Source organism: Canis lupus, chromosome 27, assembly GCF_003254725.2.
Source record: "Canis lupus dingo isolate Sandy chromosome 27, ASM325472v2, whole genome shotgun sequence".
Taxonomy (NCBI): domain Eukaryota; kingdom Metazoa; phylum Chordata; class Mammalia; order Carnivora; family Canidae; genus Canis; species Canis lupus.
In genome coordinates, this window is record NC_064269.1 from 16,266,597 (window position 1) to 16,279,380 (window position 12,784).

Here is a 12,784-nt window from a genome sequence, read left to right on the forward strand (position 1 = left end):
AAGTCTTTAAAAACTAGTTTCCCCAGGTTGCCTGGCTGGCTCACTCAGTAGAGCATGTGACTCTTGATCTCAGGGTTTTAAGTTCAAACCCCATGGTGGGGAACGCCTGGATGGCTCAGCAGTTTAGTACCTGCCTTTGGCCCAGGGCATGATCCTGGAGTCCGGGGATCGAGTCCCACTTCGAGCTCCCTGCACGGAGCCTGCTCCTCCCTCTGCCTGTGTCTCTCCTCCCTCCCTCCCTCCCTCTCTCTCTCTCTCTCTCTCTCCCCCTCCCTCTCTCAAGAATAAATAAAATCTTAAAAAAACAAAAAAAAAAGCATGCTGGGTGTCTTATAGAGCATACTTAAAAACAACAGGGGATCCCTGGGTGGCTCAGTGGTTTGGCGCCTGCCTTTGGCCCAGGGCGCAATCCTGGAGTCCCGGGATCGAGTCCCGCGGCGACGGGCTCCCAGCATGGAGCCTGCTTCTCCCTCTGCCTGTCTCTCTCTCTGTCTATCATAAATAAATAAATTTTTAAAAAAACAACAAAATTTCCAAGTAATTTCAAACAACATACAGACGCAGCATACATCTGTCACTACTAGGATGGTTCTTCCTAGCATTATGTTAATGACTTTCCTTAACAGTCTTCACTTTTCTACTCTGACCCTCCCAATTCTGCCAACAGGTTTATTCACTGAAATAAACTCAAATTCGTGTAAGAAAAGTCCTTGATTTTAAACTATTTATGTTGATACACAATAGCCCTGATTCTGTTACTGCTTCAAGCTTAAAAAGCATGGAGAATCTCTTAAAAGTAAATGGAAAGTTTCTGGCCCACAGACAGGAAACATCTAGAAATTACTACCAAAGAAGATTTATTTCATCTATTTAATTCTATTTTCAAAAACAGATACGTTTTGATAATAAAAGTCCCAGTGTTTTAAAATATTATCTAATTACTGGAGCAATATTCATTCATTTAAAGTATTTACGGAGCATTCACTACATACCCCAGACTATTTCAGAGCTAGGAACAGGAATATGGCAGTGAAAAAATATGCTAAATAAAAATACCTCTCACAAAATTATATTGATGATTCAGTGTCCAATCATTACAAATATCGAGTTACAAATATTACAATATATGTAGGCAGGAGAAACCAGGACCTATAGTAATCCTACAGCAGACCAAGCAAATGTGTTTCTGAAATAATTTCTAGAACTTGATTTAAAAGCAAGAAAAAGTACAGAATGTCTATGGTCTCCAAGTGTTTGAAAATATTCTATAGTACTTTGACCATTAAATTCCCTCTCGTAATATTTATACTCTAAAATGCTGTAGCAAGATACAGCAATAGAAAATGAGTAAACCGTCCCCTTCTCAACCGAATAGATTAAGAAATGAAAACACTTAAAATCAATATATCAAGTAATCTCTATAATGTGTTTCTCTGAACGCTTAAAAAAAAAGTCCTAGGATTCTTAAACCAAGAAACACAGCAGGCAGAAAAAATGAAACTTGTACTACTTCTCTGTCACTCTAGAAATAATTTATTTCTTCGACATTTCTGCCTATTAAATACGATGTTATCTAGGAGACCCAAAAACGAAAAGACCTGAGAACCTTGATGCCCAATTTGGATGGAATACAAAAACCACAGTCTATGCATTAAAACTGGTTATTCCTTCCCAAGTACAGGTGGTTTCGAGGGAGATGTTTCTGTTTGTTTGTTTGTTTGTTTGTTTGTTTTGGAGGGCTCCTTTTGCTTTTTGGGTTTTGTTTTTTTTTTTTTTTTTTTGTAATTGCTTCGGCGATCTCGAACCCTGAAGGGATCGCACTGCAGGCAAACACTCAGGTTGTCAGACAGCTGCGGCCTTCTCGGCCCCGACCCGGCCGCTCCAAAACTGACTCCGCATCCCCGGAGCAAGCCAAGGAGAGGAATAAAAAAAGCCACGCTCCCTAAAACTACCCGAGGAGGGCCAGCTGGCCCACCACGAGCCCAGGGTGGCCCCGCGTGCCCCGCGCGTCCCCCAGCTGCCCTTGCAAGCAGCCGCCCGCCGGCCCAGCCGCGCCCGGTCCCCACGGGCTCCAGTTCCGCCCGCCGGCGGGTCCCTCCCCCAGCCCGCCCCCGAGACCCGCGGGGCCCGCCGCGCCGGCTCCGCCCCTCGCCTCCCGACCGGGCCCGGATTCCCAGGCCCCGAGCAACGCAGCCCCAGGCGGAGAGGCGCGGCCGAGCCCGGGGAGCCCCGGCGCCCCCAGCAAAGGCCGCAAAGGCCGCAAAGGCCAGCCGGGAGCGGGCGCCGCCGCGAGCCCCCCACCGGGCCCGCGCCGGGGCTCCGGCCTGAGCGGACACCGCCCTCGTCGCTTACCTGCGTCCCCACCACGACGATCTGAGGCAGCTGGATGATGTCGGCGCCCACCGTGTTGAAGACATCCTGGAGCTTGTTGATAACAGGAATTAGCGCCTCCATGACTCCGAGAACGCGGGACCCTCGCCCGGCCGGCCGCGGCAATGAATGGGGCCGGGGCCCAGAGTCCGCCTCCTTCCTCCTCTCCTCCGCCCTCTCCTCGGGAGCCGGCACCCATTGGACCCCGCCCGCCCGCTACCTGCCCCCTCCCGGCGGGCCGTGCGCTAAGAGGAAGGTGGAGAGGAGCAAAGTCTGCCGGGAGTTGTAGTTCTGGGGGGGCGGAGGACCGCGGGGGGCCTACGGCTTCCAGAAGGCTGTGCGGCGCCGGGCGGAAGGAGGAGCTGGGAAGGCCGGCTGCGCGGGCTTGTGTCGGAAGGCTGGGGAGCCAGGCCGCGAGGGTGGGAAGGAAGAGACCCACTTAAGCCCATTTGCGGGGCGCAACGAGGGTGAAAATGCCGGAAGGGAATATGTGTTAAGTACAGCGGAGTATCCTGATGATCCAAGATGCCATTTCCTTATGCAGAAGCTTGCTTAACAGGGACGGGTTGAAGAGACTTAAAGGAATAGCTCGTCGCCTCTGGCGCCCCAACCAGGTGCTCGGGGTGTGGAGGCTGATTCTGCAGAGGGCGTGCGCGGCTATTTTGCAAAACAAAGCAAAACAAACAGAACGTCGGTCCCAGTTAGAACACGCGGGTTCTCCCAAGATTTTTGTGAAAACGTCTTCAAAATAGCATGTTCAGAAAGAATCTTAGGTGAAGAGTTTTTGGAGGGAAAGGGCTAAGCCCTTGTTCTCTATATTCTGTATAAAATGTTATTTTGCCCTGACTCCTGGCAAAGTGGAAATCGATCTGAGAACTGCCTTGCTTTTTTTTTTTTTTTTGGCTAAGTGCACCTACGGTAGTAGTCAAAATTTGCCTTTTTATATTTTTTATTTTTTTTTATTTTATTTATTTATTTATTTATTATTTATGATAGTCACAGAGAGAGAGAGAGAGAGGCAGAGACACAGACAGAGGGAGAAGCAGGCTCCATGCACCGGGAGCCCGACGTGGGATTCGATCTCGGGTCTCCAGGATCGCGCCCTGGGCCAAAGGCAGGCGCCAAACCGCTGCGCCACCCAGGGATCCCCTATTCTTTATTTTTTTAAAGATTTTATTTATTCATGAGAGACACACAGAGACAGAGAGAGAAGCAGGCTCCATGCAGGGAGCCCGTCGTGGGACTTGATCTTCGGACTCCAGGATCACGCCCTGGTCATAGGCAGGTGCTAAACCGCTGAGCCACCCACGGATCCCTGCCTTTCTTTTTAGACAGATACCTCTCCTCTACTCCAAACCTCCAAAGATTTATCTCAAAAAAAAATAAATAAATAAAAAAGGTGACATTTGAGCAAAGATCTAAAGTAGTTGATAAGAGGTGTGCCTGGGTGGTGCAGTCCGTAAAGCACCTGCCTTGGGCTGAGGTCATGATCCTGGGGACCTGGGATGGAGGCCCAGTGGGGCTCCCTGTTCAGCCAAGAGTTGGCTTCTCCCTCTGCCCCTCCCCCAGTTCCTGCTCTCTCTCTCTCTCTCTCTCTCTCTCTCTCAAATAATCTTAAAATAGGTGAGGAAAAAGCCCCATTCCTTTATTTTTTTTCTCCATAGTATTTGTGTCCATCTCACATGCTACATATTGAGTTGGTTGACTCTCTGCTCTTGCTAGAATATCAACTCCTAGAAGCCAGGGATTTTGGGCTATTTACGGATGTATCCCTAGCCCCTAGAAAGTGACAAACAAGATAGGTCCAATCCCAGTCCCATCTGGGTTTACAGTCTCACAGAATGACACCATTATAAATGGGTAAAGTGCTGTGACTGGGTGGACTATAGAACACATAATAGCACTTTCTCTACTCTGAGGGGAAAGAATGAAAATTCAAGCAAGACTTTCTAGAAGTCACCAGATTTAATCCCCAGGAGGGTAAGGACCACCTGCAATGGAAGTTGTACACTATACAACCGGACTGGGTACCATTCACCTGCACAGCCCTACACGGTAGCCCTGAGAACATGCTCAATTTGTTCAGCAGGATACATGGTAAGTGCTGAATATTTTTGGACAGATGAATAAAATATCATGTAAGCTAAGAGCTGAAGGTCCACTAGTAGTATTTTGGCATCTTACCAAGTATTATGAACATTCCCTTCTCTTTTCAAAAACAAAAGCTTCAGAAACAGAGCAAGACAAAAATTTCAGAAGCCCAAAAAATGAAGATGAGATAAGATATAAATTCCAAATCCCTTTATTTTCTACCAAAGGCAATATAATAGATTTTACCCACTTTGCTTCTCAGCCCTCTACTGATAGAGATTTTTATCTCTTCTTTTCCTCTGAGTAGTCTGTATTCCTTCTAAGAAGAAAAAGCAGATAGAGAGGGTAGGCTCATGGTGAAGCTCCATGGGCATAATCAGTAACGGCTTCATAGGGGCAAGATGCCCAAGGGCAGGAATGGTGCAATTCCAAATGTTTTTACCTTATTTGTGGCACTAATAGACATAGTCTTTCTCTATTTGAAAAATTAAAAGAACAGGTATACATATATTCAAGGAAGACAAATGTCACAGATTTTTTGTGACATTATATATTTCCAATTTAATTATGAAATATCTTGGGGCACCTGGATGGCTCAGTCAGTTAACCATCTGCCTTCGGTTCAGGTCATGACCCCGGATGCTGGGATTGAGCCCCACATTGAGCCCCACTGTCAGGCTCCCCACTGTTGGACTCCCAGCTCTACGGGGGAAACTGCTTCTCCCTCTCCATCTGCCTGCTACTCCCTCTGCTTGTGCTCTCACTCTGTCAAATAAATAAATAAAATCTTTTTAAAAAAATTATGAAATATCTCTTGGGCAGGAACATCCAGAGCCTTATACATACTTTAGGAATAATAGTGACTGCTTTTTAATTCTATCTTTTTCTAGGAGAAATGACTACGTGGCCAGTGCTCAAAAGTCCTCCTATCACCACCACCACTGGTTAGGTTTAAGCAGCTTTGTCCAGTACTTTCTAGACTCTAGAGCATTGAGTTTATCAGGTACAGAGGAAAAGAAAAGTGTTTGAGGCTGCAGAAACAGGAAATGGTGAGGCCTTGAAAAAGTGTGGCTCTATTTTGATAATAATAAAAAAAAAAATAGGATGCTCTATGTGCAATGTGTTTCACTGGAGACAAAGCAAACCAATATGGTTCTTAATATTTTAAATTCAGAATATTCTTGTTTGTAGGAAAGCCACGTAGCCAATAAATAAGACTTTTCTCATCTAAAGTAGGATAAAGTGTTTCTCAGTGGTCAGTGGGTTGTTATGAAATCACATTAAGTCATTTTCAGCTACTGTCTCAAAGGGTTTCAAAAAACAAAAACAAAACAAAACAAAAAACAACTCTTCTCCTTTAGCCATCCCTCCCTTACCATAGGTTTATGATTTAGGCAGGATCATTTGGTTGCAAGTCACAGACATTTAACTCAAACCAACTAGCTCAAACAGAGGAATTGATTAGCTTATATAACCAAAGGGCTGGCATGACCTGGGCCTCCAAAATAACTGGAGCTGGGGGCTCACATGGAATCATGTGATCATGGAATCAAGTCCTTCTACCTTGGGCGGCCCGGGTGGCTCAGTGGTTTAGCCCTGCCTTCAGCCCAGGGTGTGATCCTGGAGACCCAGGATCAAGTTCCACATTGGGCATCCTGCATGGAGCCTGCTTCTCCCTCTGCCTGTGTTGTGTCTGTGCCTCTCTCTCTCTCTCTCTCTCTCTCTCATGAATAAATAAATAAAATCTTTTAAAAAAATCTTTCTACCTCTTATTTCTGATTCTGTCTGCATAATCTACTTCATTCTCTCAAATCAATGTACCCCTACGGATGAGCAGACAGTGGTAGCAGCTATAGGGATCTCATTGAGCAGGCCTCCTTAGGTCAGATGTTGTTGAGCAAATCTGGAGAGGAACTGAAACTAGGTTTCCACCCTATTTCTTTGGTGTATGAGTTTCCTATTGCTGCCTTAACAAATTACCACAGACATAGTGGCTTAAAACAACAAAAATCCATCTCCTTGCCTTTTGCAGATTTGAGAATACATTCCTAGCTCTTATCCCCCTTCCAACATCTTCACAACTAGCAATGTCCCATGTCTTTGAGCCTGCTTCTGTCATCACCTCTCTGACTACAGCCAAGAAAGTTTTCTCTGCTTTTAAGAACCCATGATTAGGGCAGCCCAGATGGCTCAGCGGTTTGGTGCCAACTTCAGCCCAGGGTGTGATCCTGGAGACCCGGGATCGAGTCGCATGTCAGGCTCCCTACATGGAGCCTGCTTCTCTCTGCCTGTGTCTCTGTCTCTGTGTCTCTCATAAGTAAATGTAAAAAAAAAAAAAAAAAAAAAAAAAGAACCCATGATTAGTTTGGTCCACCTGGACATCCCAGGACAATCTCCCATCACAAAGTCTATACCTTTCATCATATCCACAAAGTTTCTTTTGCCATGGAAAATTCACAGGTTCCAGGAATGAGGGCATGGACAGGGTTGAGGGGCCACTGTTCTGCCCACCACATCATGTTAAGGTGATTGCTCTGGGGATGGACTGACCCATGTAGTGCCATTTAGAAGCCTTCCTTCCGATTTTTTTTCTCTTCTTTCTCAAAGATTTTATTTATATGAAAGAGAGCAGGGAGAAAGAGAGCACGAGTGGGGGGAGGGGCAGTGGAAGAGAAAGAAGGAGACTTCCCGCTGACCCAGGAGCCCAATGTTGGGCTTGCTCTCAGGATCCTGGGATCATGACCTGAGCTGAAGGCAAACACTTAACAACTGAGCCACCCAGGTGCCCACGCTCTGAATTTTTTAACTTGAGTTAACCCAAGAATTTTCTCTCTCCGTTTATGGAATTATAAGGATGTGAGTCACTGTCTCCAGAGATCATATTTCCTACCACATGGGATAAATTGGTTTTGGAAAATAAATCCCTTATTCACCATAAAAAATTTTCCCAAGTCCAACACTGTCCCATACTTCTAAATGTACATATACAGACATAACTAGGAATTCTAATCCCCATATTTAATCACTCCTTTTTCTCCTTGCCCTTTTCACATTATATGATTAAACATTTAATGGCATGCTTTCTGGAGATGAGGCAGTGTGCTAAGCATTTTATAGTTGCTTTGTGGGATAGGTGTATAGATGTGCAACTGAAGCTTTAGGGGTTTATTTATAAAGTGATACTTTTACATAGCTTGTATGTAGCAGAGCTGTCATCAAAACAGGCTATTTGGCCAACTCCTAACCTTTACACATACTGCCTAGCGTCTTCATTCATTCCCTCATTTATTCAACACATATTTATCAAGTACCTATTAGACAAGACATATGGGTCTTATCCAGGCAGTGTGTTTGCTAAAGGGAAGGGGTACTGTGGCCATGACGATAGCATGCCCTTCCCCCCAGTCAACAGTGAGCTCAAGGAGGCATAAGTGTTGTCTTGTATGGCTATTTATCTCCACTACCAAGTATGATGCTTGTTACAATGTAGTGGGGAAGGAAGGGGATTCCTTTTGTTTTACTTGGAAAGTCTGGAATTACAAGGATTTAAGCATGTCTGAATTGCAACTAGGATTTGCACTTAAACCCAGCCAAAACATACGAGGCTGGCCTTGGCATAGGACTCCTCAGAATAGCTGCCAAATTATTTTGCTAGGGATAGGCTGGCTTTGTCCTAACTTAATATCCCTAATGAGAAAAAGTTGATTTTGAATTACATTAATAGCTAGAAATTATTTTAATAGCTCTTACAAATCACACAGACTACTTCTAGCATACTTTTCCAGTGTTGTTTTATGCTAACATTTTGATCGTCAATCATAGCCAAGCTGCCGCTATCCATGCCTTCAAATCATACTGGAACACACAGATCTAATGTTAACATAAAATACACAACTCTAATGGGGAAACCTCTTTGTTATATTTTGGAAACTACCTGTATTTTGCAAAGACGGTAAGTTAACAGCTTTAATCAATTTGCACTACTCCCTAGGCCTCAAGCTTAACACATACTTTGACAGCAGGTGCAGGAAATTGTCCACAGATGGTGGGGCGGGTTAACAGCAGCCAGCAGGTAAATCTGGGGAGATACTGGCATCCCAGTAGGGGGCAGTATGACAACACAATTAAGAGGAATAGAGCCACCTCCTCTATTTAGCTGATTTTCTTCTCTTTCTCCATACCCATACACCAATGGAACTTGGCCATTTTTTTAATCCTCATATCCTCAAAACAGGTGTATTTTACTAGCTATTTGAGATATAAAGTGACTTCCCATCGCAGTAATGCCAACAACTGAAAATTACACGTTAGATATCCCCATTGGCCTCTTTTCTTTACAACTACATTCCAGGTTCCCAAAATGTTGTCTGGTATTCTTAGAAGCTCTGAAAATCTCCTTGGTCCTCTAGATTTCAGGCTTCCTTTGTGTCTTCCCTACATCAACTCGATTAGCTCACACTTTTTGATGAAGAGAAATCTAGCTTTTCAGGCTTTGGTTAGCTACCTTTGCATATCCGAAGGCTCACTAAGACACCGTGGTAAACAAAAGGGATATCTATTCTGAATTTTTTCCTTTAGTAGCAGGCCTAATATAGACTTTGAACATCTTTCCTTTCTAATTGTCCAACCAGTTCATCTAACCAGTACTGGGTAGCCTGAGTCAATCTGAGTTTATAAGAACCAATTTTCTAAAACTGCCACACAGTTGTGATGGATGATAAAACTTATACATCAGTGACGTGACTAGTAAAATTAGTGAATAAGACAGTATATCAAAAAGTACTAAGTACAGTATGTATGGTATGTATAAAGTTTATCCAACAGTTGACTTTGTTTTTTTCTGATGGATTTTATTCTTTTTTAAAAATATTTTATTTATTTATTCATGAGAGACAAAGAGAGAGAGAGAGGCAGAGACACAGGCAGAGGGAGAAGCAGGCTCTGACTTGATCCTGCATCTCCAGGATCACACCCTGGGCTGAAGGTGGCGCTAAACCACTGAGCCACTGGGGCTGCCCCTGATGGATTTTATTCTAATTTTTCTTCAGTTACTGAATTTTGACTAAATGAATGAATAGATGGATGGATGGATGAATAAATGATTGAATAAATGTTCTGTATATTAAATATACTTCATCTGGGCTAGTGAGAGACTAACAAGTTATTTTAGAACTAATACAGAATGAGGGGGAAAGTTCTGAATTAATCAACCTCTTTAAGAAGTCCTACTCCCGGGCAGCCCCCGTGGCGCAGCGGTTTAGCGCCGCCTGCAGCCCAGGGCGTGATCCTGGAGACGTGGGATCGAGTCCCACATCAGGCTCCCTGCATAGAGCCTGCTTCTCTCTCTCTGTGTCTCTATGAATAAATAAATTAAAAAAAAAAAAGTCTTACTCCCAACCCCTGATCTATGAAGTAGGAGTAATAATGTAACTACTAAGGATGTGACCTACTACAAAAACAGAAGTAAGTTTTTAAACAGAATTAGTAGTAATGGTAAGTTACTGGAAAGATATAAAATGTTGTACCCAAAACCCAGACAGCAGTTTCAAATGCGTGTCACTATTCACACCAGTAGTAAACACAAAAACAAAATAAAAATGAAAACAAAAAAGAGCTATTAAATATACTGTATTAGCTACTAAAGATACAAAAGTAAACAAAACACATCCACTGTCATTTCTCAAAACTTCTTTTTATTTTATTTTATTTTATTTTATTTTATTTTATTTTATTTTATTTTATTATTTTATTTATTCATGAAAGACACAGAGAGAAGGCAGAGACATAGGCAGAGGGAGAAACAGGCTCCATGCAGAGAGCCCGACATGGGTTTCACTTCCAGAACTCCAGGATCAGGCCTTGAGCCAAAGGCAGCCGCTCAACCACTGAGCCACGCAGGCATCCCTCAAAACTTCTTTTTTCTCTTTCCTTTTTCTCGAGAAAAGGCAAGTGGCCAGAATTAATCTAAGTCAGCACTTAGGAAAGAGAACTCGCCTAGGTTTTCTGGATTAAAGGATGAATAGAAGTTGACCAAAGAGGAAGAGAAAGGACTTCCAAACCAAGCAGAAGGAGCAACTTGTACAAAAGTGAAGGGGAAGGAAAGCACATGATGCATTCTAGATGCTTTAAATAGTTTAGTGTTGCTAAATATAGAACATGAGGGTCTATGTAGGAGTTCTGAGTGGTTAGACTAATAGCTCCTCAGTCAGAAGTGAGCTCATGAGAATGAGGAGCTAGGGATGGATCCTGAGGGAGAAAATCAAAAGAGTGAGCAAAGAGACACATTATCTTATGAGTTTTATAAAGGTCAGCCACATCCCACTGGATGGGGACAAGGTAAGGGAAAATGAGAAACCAAAGAGGGAGTGTTAACAGTAATCCAAGTCAGAGACAATGGTAATGTATCCCAGGGTGGTAATAATGGAGATAGATGGGTGGAACTGGAAAAATTTGGAATAGAAGAACTTGTCCAGATAATATAAAGAAAAAAATGGCCATGGGCAGAATGGGCAATAGGAACATCTGAGAAGAGAAAGGAGGATGTTAAAGTAAGAAACCATAAAATAGTGACCAAAAAAACATAAAAGGAAAAATAAAAAAGAATGGCTTGTTCAAAATGTATTTTAACCTACTTCTTCTGGGCTTTTCTTTGCTTCAGAAGCTAAAAACTACATTTCTCAATATCTTTACGACTAAATGTTCCATATATAATTTTAGTTCCATAACACAGGTGCATTCATTCAAGGCTTAAATTTTGATCTAAATTATGAGAAGATGGGGGCACCTGGTGGCTCAGTCCATTTAGCATCTGCCTTCAGCTCAGGTCATGATCCCAGGGTCCTAGGATCAAGTCCCACATCAGGCTCCCTGCTCAGCGGGGAGTCTGTCCCTCTCCCTCCTGTTTATGCACACTATCTGACGCGCGCTCTCTCTCTCAAATAAATAAATAAATAAATAAATAAGTAAATGAATCTTTAAATTATGAGAAGATGGACGAGTTACACAAGACATCCATTTTGCTTGTGCAGATATAGGAGGCATGATGTGGTTCTAGAGCTAATAGTTCTGATGATACCTCTGATTCTCAGATAGTGACTAAGATGAGGAGAGCCTGAGAACCAACTTCTAATTATGGTGAATGTCTCGGGAACTCTTGGTGCCCCAATTTTTCTGGGAGTAATTCCTGGATATATAACCTAGAGCTCATTTTCAAGTCATTCTAGCAGATTCTTAAACATGTAATTCCATGCATTAAATCTCTTTCTGCAGAGACTTGATAGAGGAGTGTATTCATTTCCTAGGGCTGCTGTAGCAAAGTACCACCAACCCATTGGTTTAGAAAAATAGAAATTTAAAGTGCCTGGCTGGCTCAGTTGGTAGACTGTGTGACTCTTGATTTCAGAGTCATAAGTTTGAGCCCCATGTTGGGTGTAGAGGCTACTTCTAAAAAAAGAAAGAAAAATAGAAATGTATTGTTAAAATTCTAGAAGCTAGAAATCCAAAATCCAGTTGTCAGCAGGATTGATTCCTTTTGAGGGCCATGAGGGAGAATCTGTTCCATGCCTCTTTTCTGGCTTTCAGTGACCGCTAGTAATTATGGCAATATTATTCTGATCTCAGCCTTCACATTCACATGGCAGTCTGCTCCCTGCATATATTCACACCATCCCTCTTCCGTGCATGTCTGTCTCTGTGTCCATATGTCCTCCTTTTATGAAGACGTCGGTCATTGTTGGATTAGGTCTCACTCTAATGATCTCATATTAAGAGAAGACTGAAGGAGGTGCCTGGCTGGCTCAGTTGGTGGAACATGAGACTCTTGATCTTGGGGTTGTAGGTTCGAACCCCATGTTGGGTGTAGAGATTACTTAAAAATAAAATCTTTAGGGATCCCTGGATGGCGCAGCGGTTTGAAGCCTGCCTTAGGCCCAGGGCGCGATCCTGGAGACCTGGGATCGAATCCCACATCGGGTTCCCGGTGCATGGAGCCTGCTTCTCCCTCTGCCTGTGTCTGCCTCTCTCTCTCTCTCTCTCTCTCTGTGACTATCATAAAATAAATTTTAAAAAATTAAAATAAAATAAAATAAAATAAAATAAAATAAATAAAATAAAATAAAATAAAATAAAATCTTTAGGGGCAGCCCCGGTGGCTCAGCGGTTTAGCGCCGCCTGCAGCCTAGGGTGTGATCCTGGAGACCCAGGATCGAGTCCCACGACGGGCTCCCTGCATGGAGCCTGCTTCTCCCTCTGCCTGGGTCTCTGCCTCTCTCTATGTGTGTGTCTCTCATGAATAAATAAATAAAATCTTAAAAAGAGAGAGAGA

The 12,784-nt window shown here is 43.4% G+C and overlaps 1 protein-coding gene across 10 annotated transcripts in view; it reads right to left on the bottom strand.

Annotated features, from left to right (window-relative positions):
- The window catches only part of DNM1L (dynamin 1 like), a 51,768-nt gene extending 49,174 nt beyond the window's left edge, over window positions 1-2,594 (bottom strand). For 4 of the 10 annotated variants that reach the window (XM_049102286.1, XM_049102285.1, XM_049102282.1 and 1 more), the window contains exon 1: window positions 2,353-2,594. In XM_049102286.1, coding sequence (XP_048958243.1) covers window positions 2,353-2,454 — 102 coding nt within the window. In that variant the 5' untranslated portion in view covers window positions 2,455-2,594. The remainder of the gene's footprint in view (window positions 1-2,352) is intronic. The other 6 variants (XM_049102289.1, XM_049102287.1, XM_049102284.1 and 3 more) reach the window with 2 other exon arrangements.
- Between the last annotated feature and the right edge of the window lie 10,190 nt (window positions 2,595-12,784).